Source organism: Ammospiza caudacuta, chromosome 2, assembly GCF_027887145.1.
Source record: "Ammospiza caudacuta isolate bAmmCau1 chromosome 2, bAmmCau1.pri, whole genome shotgun sequence".
In the NCBI taxonomy this organism is placed as follows: Eukaryota; Metazoa; Chordata; class Aves; order Passeriformes; family Passerellidae; genus Ammospiza; species Ammospiza caudacuta.
In genome coordinates this window covers 107,522,100-107,543,623 of record NC_080594.1, presented here as the reverse complement: position 1 = coordinate 107,543,623, position 21,524 = coordinate 107,522,100, and the positions used below count along the sequence as shown (strand labels likewise).

The 21,524-nt window shown below is 39.9% G+C and overlaps 1 protein-coding gene across 1 annotated transcript; it reads right to left on the bottom strand.

Annotated features, from left to right (window-relative positions):
* Positions 1-6,839: 6,839 nt before the first annotated feature.
* EIF2S3 (eukaryotic translation initiation factor 2 subunit gamma) lies at positions 6,840-21,437 on the bottom strand. Its single transcript, XM_058824269.1, has 12 exons — positions 21,296-21,437; positions 19,045-19,108; positions 18,463-18,590; positions 18,224-18,345; positions 16,814-16,908; positions 14,860-15,018; positions 13,534-13,668; positions 12,548-12,642; positions 11,509-11,653; positions 10,905-11,074; positions 9,759-9,931; positions 6,840-7,584 (listed from the first exon to the last, which is right to left on the bottom strand). The coding sequence occupies exons 1-12, from the start codon at positions 21,362-21,364 to the stop codon at positions 7,521-7,523; spliced, it is 1,419 nt and encodes a 472-aa protein (XP_058680252.1). The 5' UTR covers positions 21,365-21,437; the 3' UTR covers positions 6,840-7,520.
* Between the last annotated feature and the right edge of the window lie 87 nt (positions 21,438-21,524).

Here is a 21,524-nt window from a genome sequence, read left to right as displayed (position 1 = left end):
AAAGATCATCTAGATGCAACCACCTGCACCAGGTTGTTTGTCATTATTGGTGGCGAGCTGCTCACAAGTAGAGGCTTCCCTGTTCCCCAGCCTTCTCTGTTATCTGCCTCATTGAAGACACAGAGCTCCAGGACAGTCACCTGCTATGTCCCCTGCTGCTGCAGCTGCCAGTCCTGGGTTTGCTGCAGGAACTGCTCCCAGCAGGCAGTGTCCTCACCATGGAGCCAGCCCTGGGTTTGCTGCCAGCAGGCAGTGTCCTCACCATGGAGCCAGCCCTGGGTTTGCTGCCAGCAGTGTCCTCACCATGGAGCTCGAGCATGAGCCTGCTGCAGCTTGCTGTGCTGCCCATCACCATCCCCTGGAGCCTGTGAAGGGGCTCTGACCCATCCATCTGCACTTCTCCAGTTAGTGCTGGTGCTCAGGGTGCTCCCTGAGACAGCTGAAGACAGAACTGGCTTGGTGTTGGCAGGAAGCTTTGTACAGTTTGTGGGAAGCAAGGCTTGGAGAGGGGCCTGGGCTGTCACAGTGCCTGTGTTTGGGGTAGCATCTGGCCTGATGTCTGCCAGAACAAATGGCTGGCCACTGAGACAGGCACGTTACAGCCAACGCTGCACATGCAGACAAAGCCACCAACTCGCTTCAGCCCAGGGTGCTTGGGGACAAAAGCGCCACATGCACTCGTCTCCAGTTCCAGGGTGAATTTACACAACCAGAGCTGGGATGTGCACTGAACTGCCCGTGCACACAGGCAGCCACAATGCCTGGGAGCCAAAGGCTTGAGGGCAAAGAAAGATGAATGCAGCTGTAAGAAATACTTCCTTTGATGACAAAACTGGTTGCAACGAATGAAGTAATGAAACAAAGATTGACCTTTACAATTGTGTGTCAGTACACAAAATTCTTTTGAAGAAATTTGCATTAAAAATGCTCATATAATAAAGCAAAATATCTTTCAAAGAAGGTTTTTATGGCATTATAAGAATTTTACCACATAGACATTGCTGGGATCTGTGTAACCCTGAAAAATAAGGTATTGGAGGAATATCTGTGAAACAAGTATGGCAATATTCTTTTGGAGAAATTTCTTCATGATAAGGCTGAAATATTGGATAGCAAAGGAGTAGGAAATTCACAAACTGAACAGTGAAATGTGATCAGAGAATCTCATTTGTTGCTTGGGGTCTGAAAACTGTATCTGAACTTAAACTTTCTAATGGTTCCTACTTATAAAAAAAGAGTATTTAAAAAATGTGTTCAGACACACCAGGCTGATGACTGACTGACATGCTTTTTATTCCAATATTAACATGTATCTTAGAGAATCATGTCCAGTGTAAAAAAATCCATGGTGTTGGGACCAGAAGAGGAATGCACAGTTCTTGTGTTTGGTCTGTCTGTGCAGTACTACACAGTTTAGAGAAAGATCAGAAGAGGGTCCAGATACTCAGTCTATGTCTTTTCTTTTTCAGTTGTACAAGGTCAGTAGGTTGGAACTGACCTAATATGTTTAAATCAGTGAAAATGTAAGGCCAGTATCTCTACAGCTGCCTAAATCTCAGATAACCTCTCTACTTAAAAACACCAGCCAAGTGCAGTGTAATGTCACTTACTTTGAAGCTGACATTTTGCATTGTACAGGTTTTCAGTTGCTCGTAAAACTTTGCCAGCTTTCACAAGTCTGAAATTTTCCCTATGGGGTGTTGGCCTCAAACTGAATTTTTTTGTGGAGACTCCAGACACGGTTTTTTCAGCTGCCTCAGATCAAAATGCAGATTATTTGCCCTTGTAGAGAAAAAACAAAGAAGAAGAGAAAAAGAAAAGAAGGAAAGAAAAAGAAGAAAGAGAAAAAAAAGGAAGGATAAGAAAAAAGGAAAGAAAAAGAAAAGAAAAGAGAAAAGAGAAAAGAAAAGGAGAAAAATAAATGAAAGAAAAGATAAAAAGAAAGAAAAGGAAAAAAGAGAAGAGTTTTTTAAATTGAAAAACTATATAAAAAAAACTTGAAAACAGATCTTACATTTAAACAGCAGGGTGGTCCTTGTGTTGGGCAGGAGTCCCTTGCAGCCTGTGGAGAACTGGTAAGTTATTTGTTTACATTAAAATCTCCGACATGCCTTGGTTTACAAATATTCAGTAGGCTTCTTAATCCTTAGTTGTACTTAGTTGTTAAAGGAAAGCTTTGACAGGCAATTTTGTTTCTGGTGCATCCAGATTAAGTGCTGTGTAATCTTAAAGGTATTTTTAATTAGGTAGGACGGTTAATTATTTATTCTGCAATTTCAAATAACAGCTCTTAGTTTGGACTCTCATTGGTTGTGGGGGCAGGGAGTGGGGGCAAACATTAAAAAATCCATTACTTCCTCCATAATTCTGTAAACTCACATTTCATTTACCTTATTTGCCCGTGAATCAAAGATACAGCCTGGAGTTGTTGGTGAGTACATGTAACAAAGGTAAAAGGACTGGTAAATGTTCAACTGACACAGTGTTAGAAGTCAGCACTGATGGATCTTGAAAAAGAAAAGGTAGAAAAGATTTGCAGTGTTAAGAGTTCCTTTCCTCAGCTGGTGGAGCTGTAGATGGCCCTGAGGTTTATCTGCTTTGGTAACTATATGAGCATTGTGTTTTGAAACAGAAACAGCCCCTCCCTGTTTCTCTAGTAAATCCTTTAACAAGAGAGCAGGACATTGCAAACCAAACCATTACACTGAGGGACCAGCCTTCTTTTTGGGGAGAGTTCAGTGAGACAACAGTGAGTTTTAGTGTTTGTCAGTTCAAAGCTGACAAAGTTCAATTAACTGTACTCCCCTTGAGTGGATGGGAGCAGCTTTCACCAGCCCATAGAGCAGCCAGGTTGCTCTGGAGTGTACCAAGAGTCGTTTCCTGGGATGTTATGTGTCTAAACAGACACTTTCCCATAAGGCTCAAAATGCTTTCAATGACAAAATGTCTGGTTTTAACTGCAAAAATAAATTCCCAGCATGAACACAGGTTGGTAGAACAGCAACAGTGTGAAGTAGCAATGAATTTAAAGGAGGAATTAAGCTTTTAGAAAAATGGAAGTAATTTAAGATCCCAGTTTCCAAACACTTAAAGCACAAGCTCACCTTCAAGTACACAAGTGTCCCAGCAGTGTTGACAGGACAATTTGTGTGCCTGAAGCACACAAGTGGATGGTTCACAGGGCTGTACCAATGTTTTTAATACATGCTAACAGAAAACAAGACAGGAGGCAAAGAGCCAAAACCATATGGAGAATATGTGAATGCTTGTGATTGCTGTGGAAGGACTAATTATACCGCCATACCTCTTTCTGGTGTGAAGTATGACTCCATGTTAGATTTTTAAAGGATTAAGTTGTATACAATTACTGCCAACACAATAAATGGGAGACAATTTAAAGAAAAAAAAAAGAATTGTTGCTAAACTTTGTTGTCAACAGCATTTTGGCTGTAGCCAAGAAAAAGTACAAAAGATTATTCTATTTCTGTATGCCCAGTGCTAGTCACCAAGGTTAAAAAAAGCTGCTTTAATGAAAACTTGCAAAAGCTGAGACTTAACTCTGTTGTGTGGTAGTTAGGATGATGTTGCAAATGAAGTATTTTGAGATACATAATAGATTACCTAATCAAATGGATGATTAAGCAAAACCGGGAAGAGAAATTATTTCAGAGAACCCTAAGGTGCTTTTGCAGGAGAAAACACTTTTCAGGTCTTCATTGAACAACAAATAAATATAGAAAAGTTTAATGTTTGGCAGGAGAAGGGGTTTTCTAAATAACATAATGAATCCAGTCTAGTATGTTGGATTTTTTTACAAATGCCCACCCAGAGGCAAAAAGGGAGAGCTGCTGCCCTGATTCATTTGAATCCTTAGGATTGTGTAACATGAGACTTAATTAAGTGAATCTTGATTTTTTTTCCCCCCAACTCTACTGAAATAGTAAAAAAAAACTATACTAGGCTTTAGAAAGAAAATGTTTGAACAGAGAAGCTTGTGTTTTATAAATGTATAGCATGCAATTTCTTGATGAAGCCTTCCTCAACACAAGTAAATAACATATATTAACATTATTCAACTAAAATATTTCAACAGTTTTCATCTGTGTTTGAGCACAGTGTTCTAGTGCCTTGTTTTATAAAAGACATTGAAGAATATGTATTTATTTAAATATTTGAGGTAATTCCTTGAACAAGATGTCTGTTCCTTGGTAACAAAATTCTCTTGCTAATTTTGTTCTTTCTTCATTGCATATATAGTGCCCATGTTAGGCATTTTTGTTTGTTTGGTTTTTAATCCTTTCAGGATAAGAAAGGAGAATGTATTTACATACTTGTATCATTTACAAAGTTTTTGACTATTACAGCTTCTATGTTATTCACCATAAACCAAAATTTCTGTAAAATTGGTTATTCTAGCTGGGTTTTTAGTCTGGAAAATATGAAACATGCACTTTTACTACACCATGGGGTGGACTGGAGATGGATGGAACATTGGACGAGCACGTACAGATGGAGCTTTACAGAAACAGAAGCAGCAACACAAAGCCAGAGCACATTAGTAATTTTAGCACCGTGGTAAGGGAACATCAGCCGCTAAGGCAGCTGTGCCAGAAGAACGGTGGCAGTGGAAGAGCTGGTGAAGAAGGAGCGGCGCTCTCAGGGCCTGGTGATGTCAGGAAAGGGCAGCCGGACCTCGTGGCTGCCCAGGGCCGTGCCCGGCCAGGAGGGGCGGGAGCTGGGACCGGCACTCGGGGCTTTGCCGTGCTGGGTCAGGGAGGGCGTTTGAAGCTTTATAAATGTTTAGCCCCAGCCTGGCAGCAAGAGGTGACCCAGAACGGCACGGGCGGCGCAGCTGGGACTTTACCCTGGCAGAAACACTGATGGGAAAGGGGGCGGGGACAAGTTTAAACCTTTCCTGCAGGCAGGCTGGAGGCTCATCCACATGACAGCATGGAAAAACAGCAGGAACCCTTTCTGTAGCACTTTTCAAAGTGCTCCAAAACGAATGCAATAAAAATATAATTTAAAATTCTTTCTGTATTTCGTGTATACTAGGACCGAATCAGCAAAGGTGTTAACTGAAAGTTTTTTCTTCACCCTTTCAGAATAAAATCTAGTATTTGGCTGGAAATGGCATTTCCCAAATACAGAGTGAAGTCTCAGAAATAACTGCTGCCACACTTCAACTTTGTACCACTGCACAAGCTATCTATATTTGTGTCCCCAACCCATTATAAGTGCAAATGCACACCTCTGTTCAGGTAGCTGAACAGGGTAAAAGAGGGTAAAAACATAAAATCACATTGAAACAAATCCTTGGTAAAGTGAGAAAGCTCACAAGGCATCTGTCACTATTTTCATCCTGGCCAAGAAAATTAAAATAATTTTCAACTTGCTTAGCTGCACATGATATTGCTTTTTCTTGTCATTCAACATCTCAGCATCCCAGCTCAGTGATGAGGAGGGCGTGGTGCACCCATCAGCACACAATGTATTTGCACTTAGACTGTTCACACTTGTTCTCCAATGCTGCAGAGACATGTTCCATGTATTCAGCAGTCTCAAAATCCCATTACTTATCACTCATGTCAGCAGTGAGAGCTAGCATTAAAGGAAATCTAACATTTTGATGGCAGAAGAAGAACTCTATATCCTGGTCTGACAGGATATACAGCAGGGTAGAAAGAGGTGATCCTTGTGATACCCTCACCCCCTCCTGGAAAAGCCACAGGTCAATGCACAACTTCTGCAACATTATGGCACTGGTGTTCTTTAAATTGCAGATCAAGAGAGACACAATCTCCAATATATCTGAATTTCAAAGAATCTCTATGGGTGCTTAAGCAGTTTCTCAGAAGCTTTCTGCATGTGTTTCATTAGAGCCAGAGGTGCAGTGCACTGAGAAAGGACTCTGCACTGAATTTCTCCCTGGAGCTGGTGCCATCCAAGCACTCTGCTGTACCTTACATTCTCTTTCATGCTCACCCTCCTGCCACCAGACTAGGCAAGGCTCAGGTTTATCCAAGTTATAGAATTCAGTTACAGAAAGGAGTTGCCAAAGCATGGAAGATGCAATCCTTGAAACAGACACATTTAAGATTGTAGATTGGTCAAGTACCTGCAGAGTCAGAGAGAACTACAGCTGACTCCTGCTTTTAAAATGGAAAAGCACTACTCAAAAATTAATGTATTTACTCTCAACACCATGTAAGGTAGTACTTTAGAAATGGAAAAACTGAGTACAGGAATGTAGACAGAGTAAGGGAACACAATATAGTGCAAAATCAATAATAAAATGCAAGCTGTTTCATCAAATTCCAGCCTGATGAGTGAAATAATATTTACCTTTAGAAAGCCCTTGAAGATACTGAATAAAACCAAAACCAAGCTTTGAAAACATGCAGTACTTTGTACCAAAATATGTTAAGTAGCATAACTTGCTAAATAGTACATAAAACAGCTAGAACTATGTATATTAGTACAAATAAAGAAGTGAAATCTAAATGGATCAAAGTATTAGCACCCTACAGTAAGTTTATTATGTTATGTTTTATCCTGAGGCATGTGATTCAGAGTAGCTAAACAAAAGTGGGTTTATACCTTTTTTCCTCATCCTATTCACAATTCCACCACCATTACTCTGCCCCCACCCCAAATCATCCCTTTCTACAGCCTCTTCCCAATATTTTGTATTTGCTCAACAAAATTTTAAAGTTGTTTACCCCTACTGTATAAATAACTCCCAGGTCACTCCCACAGAATTTCATGATGACAAAGTTATGTTCCAATTAATCACATTCTTTTCATAAATCCATACTAAAATAGGCCAAAACCAGTACTGCCAGTTCAGATCCAGTTTACTTGTGGTTTTTTTGGGGGGATTTAAGAAAACATGTAGTAATATCAGAAATGACAAATTCAAGTCAGTCAATACTGCCATCCTAATTACAAAGTGTAATACTTTGGAATCCTAAAATCAAGAACCATAAAAACAAAGAAATACAGTTTTTTGTTGGTAACAGTTGTCTAAACAAAACAAACTGTGCAGAAAAGGTACTAAGTCTTCCAAGAAGAGTTTGCTTGCTTTTAATTCTTGTACTTGAACAATCATTGCAGTCTTTTGTTACTCAGAAAAACTGTATGAATTAATGAAAATAAGCAATATTTTATTTCAATACCAGATTTATGGTTTGTGTGTTACACTGGGGCTGGTTTGACTGATATTAAACAGATATGTCTGAAACACAAAGTAACATAAATTAGACATGCCATGAGACATGTAAAATTAATTTCTACTAAAAAGTGGATAATGAAACCCACTTCTATGCCAATTCTTTTACACTTTTAATGGTGATAGTGACTAGTATTTTAGTAAGAGGGTAAAATTCAATAAAAGGTACAAGGACAGCCATACAACTCCAGATAGTGCTTGCACAGCTTCCAATTCCACTGTGAAAATACACCCCCTCCAAAATGGAAATAGGCACTTCATCTTTAAAAATGAAGCACTCTTTTGTTCTTCAGTCATCATCAACAGTTGGCTTGATTGTCACTCCTCTTCTGATCTGACCCCAACCAATTAAACTGAAATAAAAAAGAAAAGGTTTGTATTGTTTTTACCAGTAGTCAGAAATATCCTGTATAAGTCAACATCCTTCTGTCCTTCTTATGCCTTCAGTTCTTACAGTTTGAATTTTCTACACTTGTCTCCCACCCAAAACATTCTACAAGAACAAACCTGCTTAGTGGAAACACAGAATAGAAAAGGGTGAAGGACAGAGGACATTTGTGACCAGCCAAGTGTGCACTCCTGAACAGAAGCTGAAAATCTGAAAATATTGTAACTTATGTTGTACTGTTGGATGGTAAATCTATGCACAGCTTGATCTCTTTCACCTGTGTCTGAGGTGTTGCATTACTTTCAAAGAGAAATAACAATTCAGTAAGATTACAAACAGCTGTAACTCTCAATGATAGCCTGTGATGGTAACTCAGCTCTCAGATGAGTGCTGCTATTTATATTCAGCAAAATGAAGGCCTTTTTAATAGGCCACTATTGCCTCAGGAAAATATATTTGCAAAAAAAAAATTCAGAATACATCCATTTCCACAGTCAGCAGGCATTTCATATTATTAGTAAAACTGTGTTCAAAACCTTTCCAGTTCCTGGTGAGAAACCACACATGCATCTCAATTTACCTTGCAGTAGAGCCTGTCTTGGACACCAGAAAAGAAACTGAAGTTTTTCAGAGCAGCACTTCCCACTTTTTAGTACCATAACCATAGGTCATAACTTGACCATCTTTGAATTCAGTGATCCTTGGAATCACTGCTGTATCCCATTTGCTGTTTAACCTCTCTCTATTCCTCTGTATATTTCCTTTTTACTTTACATCTCTTTTTAGTCTTGCTTTATGATCTTCCTTCTGTATTTTCAGTACTCCATTGTCTCGGGCTGCAAGTTCCTTTTCACAGTACCAACTGTACATAATCTTTACTGTAATTAGGTTTTACTATGCAGGTTTTCCCAGTTTGCCTTCTTTCCCTTTTCTCAACTTTCAGTTTCCTTATATTGTCTTTATCTTTTTAATACAGCATAGGAATCAGCTTTCAATAACTATCTTTACAGGAGGCTGCCACTCTGTGCCCACCTCATAATCCAGAGACAGGTGGGCTTTTGGGCAAAATTTAGTCAAGTTTTTTTAACTGGGAAAGAATCTACAGAAGCAACAAAAGATACATTATTATTTGCACAGGCTATCAGTCTACAGCTTAAAAAAAGGGAAAAAAACCCATAATTTCTGACATAGTTTCTCCTCTTCCTTCTGCTTTACCTGACTTAATTTGGGTCCTGCCTTTTTTTTTTCCTCCTGTTCAAGACATGTTATCTTTTGCCTTGGGTTTTTTTCAGAGAATAGTCTCTTCCCTAATTTGTCATTTTGCTCTGAGACAGCAAGCACTAAATTCCTGCCTACATTTTCTTGTCATCTGAAAAAGAAACATGCATCCATGGATATTTAAAACTTGGTTCCTTTCCATACAGTACAGACTTCTTGTAAAAATGGCTGTGCTTTCATACTACAAGAGCTGTGCAAAGCCAACAAATCAAAAAAACTCTTATATTCTTATCAATCCAGACATATGAGACCTGTGACAGGTACAGTATGTGTAATCACCTAAACAGAGTCTGGCACTGCAATAAAGCAATTCTGTTCATCATTTTCAGCCTCCAGATGCTTCTGCTTCTTTATATTTGTAATTTGAATAAGTCAATCCAGTTGCTACTTTATTCTTTCCTCTGTGCTTGTAGAATATAAAACATTCAAACATCCCTCCTCTGTTCCCCTGTTGTTATTTCCAGGCTGCACTAGAAATCACATGCAGCTCCATAGCTAGAAACCCACTGAGGTGTGCATAAAGATGGCTATTTGGCTTAACATGGTGAGAATTTCCCAACCCCTGTGCCAAGATTCCCTACTGAGTTCAATTTACAGCTTGGCAGTTTGGGCAACAAGCACAAACCTCAGGTGTTTCCTTGGCTGTTAACTAATAGATGCCCTCCCAATTGTGGTGTTTGTTTAAAAAAGGGCTAGCAATGAAATGAGGCACTCCACAACCATGATGCCAATCTGTCAGGAGAATCCAGAAGAATTTTTAAAACAGACACACACTTACCTATTCTAGTACAAAGCCAGATCCATGTATTTTTTGTTAACAATGTAGCAAGCAGGTACCCTACCAACCTCACACCAACTTACCGCCAATGCTTCTCAACTCTTCGACTCAGAGCAATTTTTTCTCCCACTTCTGTGCACACAGGGTTAGTTAGCACAATCTTCCCCAAATCAGCCTTTACAGCACTGACTCTCCCTCCAGTAGATAAGGATCCAATGTTTACCATTAGAACTTCATTCTTCGATAATTTTTGCACCTGAAGACAGACATACAACACTCTGAAACCTAAGCTTTAGTACTAAAAACAAACAGCACAGACAGTACCAAGTTATCTTCTGTTACCTTCTTGCCACAAAAAAAGATACAGCTGAGAAATACTATAAATATACACACACAAATTAGGGGCAGCAGTGTCAGCAGACAAAAGTTCTCTATGCAAAAGGACAAATACATAAAGATGTTGTACGTGTAGTTCTGAGGTTCTTGGTATGATGTACTTTCTTGGGATCGATCTATATTTTCTATAAACTATGCTGATGATTTCATATAATATATTAAAACCACAAACAGTAAGATATATTGTTACAACCTGTGATGTTATACAGATTATTTACTAGGATAGTGTATTTTCATTTCCATTATGCCTACATAAAAAAACATAAAGAACCCCACAAAATAATTAATTTCACAGGAAAAGAGAGTGCTGAAGCACTTTACTCACTGTTGCATGAAGCAGTTTATAATTTTAAATGCTAACAGGGGAAATTATGATCTTTTAGTTGATTTGTGTAAAACAGATCATGTTACACAAGTTTGTCCTGTGCCTCAAGTTCAGTTTTTTCCAACCAGAGTATTTCAAAAATATTTAAACTTAAAAAAATTCTTCAGTGAAAAAAAATCTAAAAAAAGCATGTCAGTAGGAAGTCGATCAGTACCACTATAAAACTAATTATTGCACAATGAATAGGATGATAGAAAAAGAAAACAACTACCAGCATGCTTAGAAAAACACATAACATGACACAAATACTTTATGCTGCTTTAAACTAGTGAGATGAATTTGTACTCCTCTGAAAACCACTCTATAGTATTAAACAAGCAGATAAGTTTTGTGACAAGTTTATATCAACACTGAGACAAAACACCTCCATATGATCACAGCAATATATTCACTAATGAAAATTAGCACAGGAAGCAAAATCAGTGCAAACAAAGGCAGGGGCACAGACCTTGGCAGCTTTCTTGTCTCCCTCAGTGCGCACGCCCAGGAGCCGCCTCAGCAGGAAGTAGGAGATCTCCAGCTCTGTAAATATTTCTGGCAGGGCCCCAACTGCACCAAGAACCTGGCCCACCATGCGGTCAGCCCGGCACAACGTGGGGTCAATCTTTGTGCCAACACCTACAGACAACAGGAGAGGCAGAAGGAGTAACTGAATTCATCATTTCTAATCATTTCTATGTGCTAAAACATTTGAAGATGCTCTTAAAAAACCCCAGAGAATGTACTGGGAATTCCCTACTGCCTGGGTACACTTTCAGAATGTCAGCAAGACTGTGAGCTCTGTCTAAACAGATGGAGAAATATTCTGCTGTTAAAGCTGGTACAGTTTACAGTGCAAGCTGGTCTGCACTGGCCAGTGACATTCAGGAAAATTATTTCATTCTTAAATACCCATTTTTCACACCAACCCTGTCTCTCTCTACATATATGAATTATCTAAAAATGCTAAAAGTGGTATTGTTGTTAATTACACTGAAATTCATTGCTGAATGAAACCAAGTGTTTTCAATAAGCATGAAAAAATGAATCTTTTCATAAGACAATATTCTTACCTATAAGGCCTCCTGGAGCAGCATACTGTAGATCATTGTGTTCAGCAAAGAGTGACACAATTTTGGAAAAGATTGGCTTGCACATGAGTTTGCCTTCACTGTCCTTGGACACAATACCAGGCCTCACCTCAATTTCCTGGCCCACCTAATGACAAAAGTGAAAAAGGGTTTAACTGGTTATTTCACAGGAACACAAAGCTGACTAGTCACAGGTAAGACTTACATATCCCAAGATCTATTTTTTATAAGTCCTTGGTTCTGGGCTACTGCAGAACTTGTAGGATTTCTGTTGTACTGTTTCATGCAAATTGAACAAGACTTACAGCAAATGTAACATCTGATTTTCTTTTCAATACAATTTGTAAAACTGCTTTAGCAACAGATCTTTATCAGCAATAATTCCAACAATTAAATTTCAGTTTAATTTTTAAACACTGTATTTCATTTAGAAATATTTCAGCTTTGAGAAAAATTGAGTTAATTGACTCAATCAGTGTAACTGATTGACATCAGTACACTGCAAACCAGAGAAAGTACAAGCTGTATAAATGTTCAAAGATATAGTTTGCTCGCCAGCCTAACAAAGCAATTGTTTTAAAGTTTCTGTCTATTACTAGCAAGCAAGCAAAATAAAAAAATCAAAATATACAGAACACTTAAATGGGGAAGTGGGACGTGTGAGAGCCCATACACACTTCTAAAGTGCTTTTAAAGTTCTTTTGCTCTCCTCTTCCTGACTATAATTCAGCAAGTGGTAGGACACAAATAGCTCCTTCCATTTTTGTGAGGGACTAAATCTGTTAGCATTATTAGCAAACGTTAAGACTACAAAAATATATTTAAAAAATTAAAACCAGTGCTTCTTGTTCTGGTATTTTAAAGCTGTGAAGTAAAAATGAAGTACACACAGAAAGAATAAGTGCAATGTGACTGAATTAAAGTTTAAAAAAATCAATTACATAGACACATTCTGTAGCAAGTGTGGAAAAACTCTACTCATTGTCATTACAAATTTCAGTCAAGAAAGAGAAAAGTTTACCTTTAAAACACCCTTTAGAATACTGCCACCAGCAACACCTCCCTTAAGGTCATCAACTTCACAGCCAGGCTTGTTGACATCAAAAGATCTAATTACTGAAAAGAAGAGATCATAACCAGGTTTATATTTACTATCAGATTTTTAAACAATGTCTTTCTTCAGCAACTTTGACTGCATTTGTTCTTATGAAAGGATACACATATTTATAAATATTACAAAACCAGATCAATATTTTATTCCCAATTTTTAGACAGACAGTTAATTTTGTTCTCAAAACCATTTTAACTACTCATATATATGTTTCAAAAGACTTTTTCTGCATAGCAGAAAGTAACTTAAAGATCTGAAAAAGAAGGCAATGATCAACCATTTTACAAAACCCCTTTAATATTCACAATGTTAATTGTGAATACCAGAACTTTGTTTTAATGTACTCATAGCTGAACACTGTAACCTTGATGTAATTTTTATGGTCAATTTTTATGCATTTATGCAATGTAGGACTCCCTTGGATTATTGGAAAAAAAAAGGCAAGCAAATGAATTCCTTGTAGGAACTGCATTTCATGCTGGACAAGAACTGAAACTTTGACAATTACAATCAGGAAACAGGAGACTAATACAAAAGATTTAACCAAGCTACCCAAAAATTTTCCATGGAAATAAGTGAATTATCAAATTCATCAGCTTGCCAATATTTTGTTCAATCAAAACTAAATTCATAACAACTAAAGGGATGTTTTTAAGATAGACATATTTCTCACTTTTATTGCATTTTAGTGCTGTCATATGCACAGAATATACACAAAACCAACTAACACTGAACAAACAATACAGCTCTCAGAAGACATGCAAGTTTTAAAAAAGAGCATCCTAAATACTCCTTTTAAACCCACCTGTGTTTGGGCACTCAGCATGTGCTATTCTAAGTGCAGACACATTCAGAAAATGTTTGGCCACCAACACCCAGGCCTGACTCTTACGTACCAATGAGCCTCGGCTCAGATGTGAAGTCTCGCAAAGGGACCGGGATTTTCTTCACTATGTACTCACAAACCACCTCTATGTTGTACTTCAGCTGTGCTGAGATTGGAATTATTGGAGCTCCTTCTGCAACTGTGCCTAAAACAAAGTGAAGTTCAACATTTAACTTTAATATGACCAAGTGTTCTGTCCTTGTTAAAAATACGAATTGATTTCATGGCATGGTCTATGTGTATTTCCCAAAGCAACATCAGAGCATCTATCCCTCCCTTCAACATTTTAGCTCACACAGCCACAGCTACTTTTTGAGGCATTCTGAAAGTGTGGAAGATAATCTTCCATTCTAAGGGAGAATTCACTTCCTACACTGTGATCAGCAATATTTCAAAGATTTCCTAAGAGAGGTCAATATCTCAGTATTGGATACAGCAGCGTTAATTTTAGTCAGGTTTCATTATGACAAACTAAATTTCCTGTTAATTTAATGATTTATGTTTTTCAAATTTTGCAATACAAATACATATTTTAGAAAAATGCTTATTTTACAAAAGAATGCATTTAGTAATCCAGGTTTGTTAGACAATCATTAGTTTTAATTATGTCTATGTTCCTTGTGATAACTCCAGTTTTCAAACTCCAAATTTATATGTCAAGCCACTCTGACAGAGTTATGTACAGCTTCTGAAAGGCAACAATTATGAATTACAGGGAAAAAAAATAACAAAACAGGAAAAAAGGAAAAGAAAGACCCACTGGCAACCCACTGGCAATCTAGCTCTGCAGCTTGTCACATACCCCACCTACTGCAGATAAACACGGAAAACAATGGAAGCTCCAGGGAAAGATAAAACTCAAATCACTCTAAAGGTGAGCAGACCTTTAGAGAGTAAGATAACACTGCCCAAACTGGATTTGCACAGACAGATGAAAGAGCAATCTTTTGTCATTAGTTAAAAAAATTAATATATTTAAACCTACAATGTGCCCCTAACAAGTACAGCCTCCTTCTCTCCTGCACAGCAGTAAAACCACAGTGAAATCCCTACCAAAGAAGCACTCCAGGAAGAAATCACAAATCCACTGAAAGCTACTATGTAAGAGTGACTGATGTTAGTTTTACATCTCCAGCTCTGACCCAGAGCCATAACACTGCTGTATGCAAGCAGGCTGAAAGAACCACAACCCCCATGGTCTAATTTCCACATTAGCAGACCATGTACACCTGCATTGCCCAAGATAAGCTTTTCTATCAAATACAGAAAACCACTATGTCCATGTCTCAACACTGAATTTCCACCACTCATTGGATTTCTGCTCATGAAAACTTACCTTGTACAAATGCAAGAATCTGTTCATACTGTTCTTTAGCCTGGCTCTCTTTCACCAAGTCAATCTTATTCTGTAGAATCAAAATGTGCTTCAGTTTCATGATTTCTATAGCAGCTAGATGTTCTGAGGTCTGAGGTTGAGGGCATGACTCATTACCAGCTGAAAGAAGAAAAGTGAGTGGAATACGGAAACTATAAAGATAGATAAAACTGCTACAGTTAGGATATCTACTTCCATCTACTATCAATATGTAAAAAAATGTAAAAAAAGAAAAGACAGTTGTCTCTCAGTAATCTACATGTGAATCACCAAGTCAGTAAGCACCTCTTCTCCCCTGTAGCTGCTGGCTGTAGCCTCCACACAATGCAGGATGAGAGGCTGCCACAGAGGTTCCCCCATTCTGCCTGCTCCCACTAGGAACACCCACCCAAAATATCCAAAGATACCCACACCTAACTTGGCTTACTCCATCCTTTAGCTCTTCAGATATCTCAGAGCTGACTGTAGCTTAAAACACAAATTACCTTTCAAGAAGTATCTTAATATTTTCTTATCAGTAAAGTCATAAAAATACCAAGATCCCCAAACTCTGCTATAATTCAATCAAGTATGTGAATAGGGCTGCTATCAGCATGGTTTAGACTTCAGCTAAGAAGCCATCATTGGCTGATGTGTTATTATGGTGGTTAATCTGCCTGAAGTTTGGTCTATCACACTTTCTGGAGATAAACAGGCAGAAGCAATGATAGCTCATCATCTATCTCAGACTTTAAATTACAATATCTGAAGCAGCTGACATATCCTATCAAGGTAAGGTAATTGGTATGTGTTGTGGTGTGCTGTAATGTCCCATTTTGGCCTTCCAGGTCACTTCCCCAGGTGTGCCTATACCTCTCTCCCTTCCCCCTCGCCCCCATGCTGAGTGAGTCCTGTCAATCAGGCTTAACATTCCAGCAAGGCCTCGTGTGGTTGGTCAAGTTCAAAGGATGCCCCTCAGGCCTGGGGGTCATTGGCCTGACTGGGTGTCATCTTCCCCCGAGACCCTGCCCCTCTCACCTGGTTGGTGGCTCACCTGTACCTCCCCTCCCCCTGTCCCTGAGCTTAAAAGGTGATCAGACCACGCGGCCGGGATTCTGTTGGAGCAGTTGCTCACGGTCAGACCTCTGTAACCATGGAATAAACCTCTGGATTTAAACCCTCCAGCAGAATCCATCTCTTTTTCTCTTCACCACCGCCAGAAGCCATTCCTCCTGAGGTAAACGGAGTTCCTAACAAGCCTGGACTTGTTCAGTGCCCAGCTGCAATCTCCAGCAAGCCAAGGTATCTCTGGGGTGATACACCGCAGTTGCTGCCTTTGGCCCAGCAGCGAGGGTCAGACTGGCCCAGGCACAATCTAACTGGTAATATTGGGATTCATATTCCAATAGGTATGTATCACTACAGAACACTAGAATGTTCTACAGACAGAAAAATCCATTCTACTCACTTTCTGTTGCTTGCAAATCAGAACAAAAGTTGTCTGGATTATATTAAATCTCCTGTTCTTAAATGTTGCCTATATTTATCTGGGCTACTGTTGGTACTGTTGTTTGTGAACTCTACTGCATGGCAAAGACTACATGCATATTTAAAGGAAACTGAACCTTCAGAGAAACTCAAAATGCAGCTGATCTGTTTCCACAAAGTGATAAAATTTTACAGTACTGTATGACAAGAGGGTTTTACATTACCTATCTCCTATCAATGGGGCCAGCTAACAGACTAGTGGGTATGGATAGCTGTGTTTAAAACAAACCAGCTTGTTACAGTACAGTACCATTGTAGCACCACTTTAACACATCTCAAAAGCATTCACTTGTTTACACTGTTCACCACATCCCAGATTTTAAAGCCCACATAAAGCTGCCTCATGCTACTACAAAACAGAGCTCTGCATTTGGGGAGCAATCATTACCTATCAAGAGCAAAGCTGCATCCATTACTGCTGCACCGTTCAGCATGGTAGCCATCAAAATATCGTGGCCAGGGCAATCCACAAAAGAGACGTGCCTGTTGCAGGAGAAGGTGAAAGAGAGATCCTAAAGCCCATTATCAGCAATTCCTCTGACTGATTTATGTCAGTGATTAGCCAGACACAGAAGTTAAAAGTATCCTTAAAATAGTACTTTCAAAAAAGTTCTGAAAGAACACAAATGCTACTGAACAGCTACTGAATACTTTTTCTGAGTTTTCAGATTTAATTCCACATGTCCACATTAAGTACCTCTTTAATATTTCACCAATTTACTCTAAACTAGATTAAATGCACCAGGATAAAAGCCCAAAATCAAACCAACCCACCACCAGTAACCCAAACCTCAACACACCACATGGGATTTCTCTCAACTCTTTTAACAGGCACCTCCTATTCCTCATTTTTAGGAAACTATGCATCTTTAATAATATGGTTATAAGTGCACTTCAAAGATTTGTCTACAGACATGATGTTACATTTCCAACCTTATGGTTTTATTGTGCAGACCAAGACAGTTGATTCACTACATTCTTGTGAACCTATCTAGTGAAGAATCCTTGTTCTTAGTGGCAGGCCACCAAAAAGCAAGGGACTAATTTGGTGTTTTGCTGATGATGTTAGGAATCTCCTACAAGCAAGTAACCAGTAGGATAAAAAATGCAAAGCTTTTAACCAGTTTTTTCACAATGACTGCCTGCCTGTCGCACTCCAACAGAAATTAATCTCAGTACAAGTGCTCTGCTGGGAATCTGAGAAAGGGACACATGGTTACACCACATGTATTGTGTCATAAACACAAACCAAGGATCTGGTACAAGTCTTCATGACTACTCTCATTTGAGCAATTGTTGTGCAGACCCACATCACCACTGCATAAAGACAGTGCTATGCTTTATCAGAAATCAAGTAAATAAAGAACACCTGGCCTCCAGTGAGAGGCCTGATCTCACAATTAAGCATCAGGCTTTCATATATTCATTTAAAAAGCTTTGGAAACTCTGCCCTTAGGAAGGAAAAGTTCAACAAAGATCACCCTTCCAAAAGAGATTTTAAAGATGTGTTTGTGAGGTCCACATTGGTTCTCAATCTGCCTGGTTTAAAATGTACCTCTATTAATAGCAGAAATATTTAACTTCAAAGTCCTGCAAGTAGCTGAGGGCAGCAGACACAGCTGTGCTGCACCATGGAGTGCTCACCACCACCAATGAATTGAGATTAGACAATGCCTTAGCCCAGGGTGCCCCATCTAAGAATGTGCAGTGTGCCAGAACCCGTTCAGCTCACAGCTCAATCCTGTTCTCATACAAAGGCAAGTAAACAGCATTTATTGCAGTAATTTAAAGCAGTTACCTGACTAGTTTAAAGTTCCCTTTGGTGCCAGGAATATCTGTAGGGAACTCATCTGGGGTGCTACTTCCACAGGACCGGTAGCACTCTGGTCGAGAGCAGCTTGGGTCATCCAGCTTGTAAATCTGGGATTTTTTTAAATTGAAAAAAGGTTTAATTCCTCAAGGGTTAGTTACCTGTAATCTTACATCCCCATGAAATATATTAGTAACAGAGATGCTACAATTACAGTGATGACTCACCTTTGCATTAGCATAACCCAGCTTGATTGTGATATTTCTTTCCAGTTCATTTTTAAATCTGACAGTGTGAACTCCAGATATAGCTTTGACTACTGTTGACTTTCCATGGGCTACATGACCAATTGTGCCTGTGTTGTAAAAGGAAATGTTTGTTAATAAACTAGTTTAATTTTGTGGAATGCTCCACTGCAACCAATACACAATTACCCCAAATTCTTCACAGCCAGTAAGTCCATATGGTATACATATGGAATTTGTAATATTTTTTGTTTAAACAAACAAGACCTGAAATTATGCTCCCAATGGACTGATTTTTGCATTTTAATGAAGCCCATTTCAATCCTTTATTTCAAAGGTAAAATAAATTCTGCTTTAGCAACTATTCCCCATGCCATTCAACTGTGCTGAAGTAAAATTGGTGCTTTTCAAGTCAAAAGGGCTGGACAAGTCCCTAAAACTACTATGTAACTGTTTCTGCACAAATTTCTTGAAAGTGTTACCACATAGGCACCATCTGCTACTGCATGAGCATCAATAAGAGTCACCTTAATGCACCCCTCTTTTTTATAAGGTTTTTTTTACCTATATTAATTGTTGCTTGTCTGCTGATGACTTCTGGTGAGAGAGGCGTCAGCTTGGTAACATCCTGTATGAGGGAGATTTTAGAATTTATTCAACTTGTATAGAAATGTTTGCAATATTAAAAATTTAGAAACTTGACAATTAACTGATAGTTCTATTTAGTAAAATCCAGTTATATTATGTGCATTCCAGTCTTTTAAGTGTGTGAAATATGTGGGTAAAAGTGAACCAAGTCCTGCTTGTGAATCAGTACAGGCTTCAATTCAAAACCCATCAGTCTTGGCTACAAAGTGTTAAAGATGGGAGTAAACAAAACGAGAAATCTCAAAAGAAGCTTTTAACAAAACACCCCAAGCCCCTACCTATCCCTGAACCTAAGTTACACATAACAGACAAATCCATTTTCAACAGTCTACATGACAAACTGCACTAATATTTTATGAACAAAGCTTTGTCAATAAACAGTTGTTTAATTGGTGTAAGGTTCCATTACAGCCAATACTTAATTACAACTAACCTTTGGAGTCACTGGGTCCAGAGATTTCATTAGCACCATGGCTTTTAATTCTTTTTAATGACTGGTTTTTTCCTCAGATACTGTTATTGCTGCTTTAGGCACCAGATAAAAATTCTGCTGTCCTAAACAGTCTGTTGTGGGAACTTATTGGTAGCCACTGGCAACACAAAAACCTCACAAATACATTCTGTATAGATAAAGAAACAACTCTGAAAGAGTTGTTTAGGTTTTTTAAAGCTGTTTGACCAAATAATGGACAAGTGTTGAAATGCACTGAAATGTTCCTCTGTAAAGCTAATATCCATCCCACATTGAATTCATATGGATGAGCCACTCAGTTCAAGCAAAGATTCATGATGCCAGAAGAGTCCTCGGTGCAGGACAAAATTTAAGATACAAATAAAACATTGAATCACATATTGTTTACACTGTCACATGAAGCTCTGTGCAAAATGATCAAACACATCTGTGTAAAAACGTAAGCTCAGTCATTCTGTTCTCAAGTAAAACATGAATAAAATGTCCATCTCCAATACAAAGCAAGTTTTGAACACCTAAGACACACAGATAAATTTATATTTCTCATATATCTAACTTAAAATTACTTCCCAGGGATGGGAATGTGACCTGCAGATGGCACCATGTGGCCGGGTGACCAGAATTTCAGCGTGATGCAATTCCTGCCACCAGGAGAACTCTTCCTGGTGCACAAATCATGCACGCATGGAGGTTTTGCCTCAAGCCTGGTACAACGCTAGTGCTCAGCAAGAAGCTTCACTCAGCCACAAGCACTCAAGGGCCGGCAGAACAGGCCTTAAAGAGAATTCCTGCTGATGTTCCAGCCAGTCTCTACCTGCACCTTTTCCAACTGGGAAATGCCATGGTCAACAATGACAGGAAGAAAAGAAACTATCTGAAATAACTAACATGCTCACAGTAGGGAATTCCTGTGCTCAAGCCCGAAAACCATTGAATATTATTATTGTAAAGACAAATTAGCTGCTCCAGTTTAAACACCGGGCACACAGCAGGATTTTTGACTATGTACATTATAACACACTTGCATGTGAAATATTATAGATACACTTAGAGTAGCGTGTAAGTGTAATAAGTGAGGAAGCCCAGGTGAGATATTTCATAGGCAAGGAGACCACTGCAACTGGCTGCAGTGGTAGCTAGAACTGGTATTTCTCGGTAGTTGTTAATAGTAGAGAAAATTTTCTTGGCAAACCAAGACAGGGCTGGTAGCGAACTCCTCGAGCTTGCTGTAATGAAACACCTCAAGGTTCCGCTTCGGAAAAACAGAAGTCTTCAATAGCACAGAACAGGCCAAACTTTACATGAGGAAAACTGCAGCCACCAGTGAGCCACGAAGGCTTCAGCCGCGCCGGCGGGACACGGCGCCGCTGAGCCTCGCACCCACGGGCGGGAGAAGCGCCTCGCCCGGCGCCCCACACCCACCAGGGCCGGCAGGACCTGCTCCCCGTTCCCTGCCCTCGGTCCCCGCTCCCTGCCCGCGTTCCCTGCCCTCGGCCCCGTCCCCCGCCGCCCCGCGTGCTGACCGCGGCTTCCCGAGGCGCCGCCGCCTCCCGCGCCCCTCGGAGCGCATCGGCCACGGTGGGGCCCGGCAAAAGGCTCGGAGCCCCTCGGGCCGCAGCCCGAGCCCACCCGGCCGCCCCCGCCGAGCCCCGGGAGCCCGATGTGGCTCCGGGTCGCCCCGCGGGCGGCGCTCACCAAGGTGCCGAGATCCTGCCGGCTGAGGTGCGGCTGCCCCAGAGTCACTCCCGCCTCGTCCCCCGCCATCTTGGCCCGAGTAGGAAGTGAGGAGTCCCGCGCGGCCGCCTGACCGCCGGCTCCTCTCTGCACCGCCGCTGCCGGCCCGCAGCCTCCGGCCCACAGCGCGGCACCGGCCGGCCCGGGAGCGGACACCGAGCTCAAAGACAAACAGCGATCAGCGCCGGCG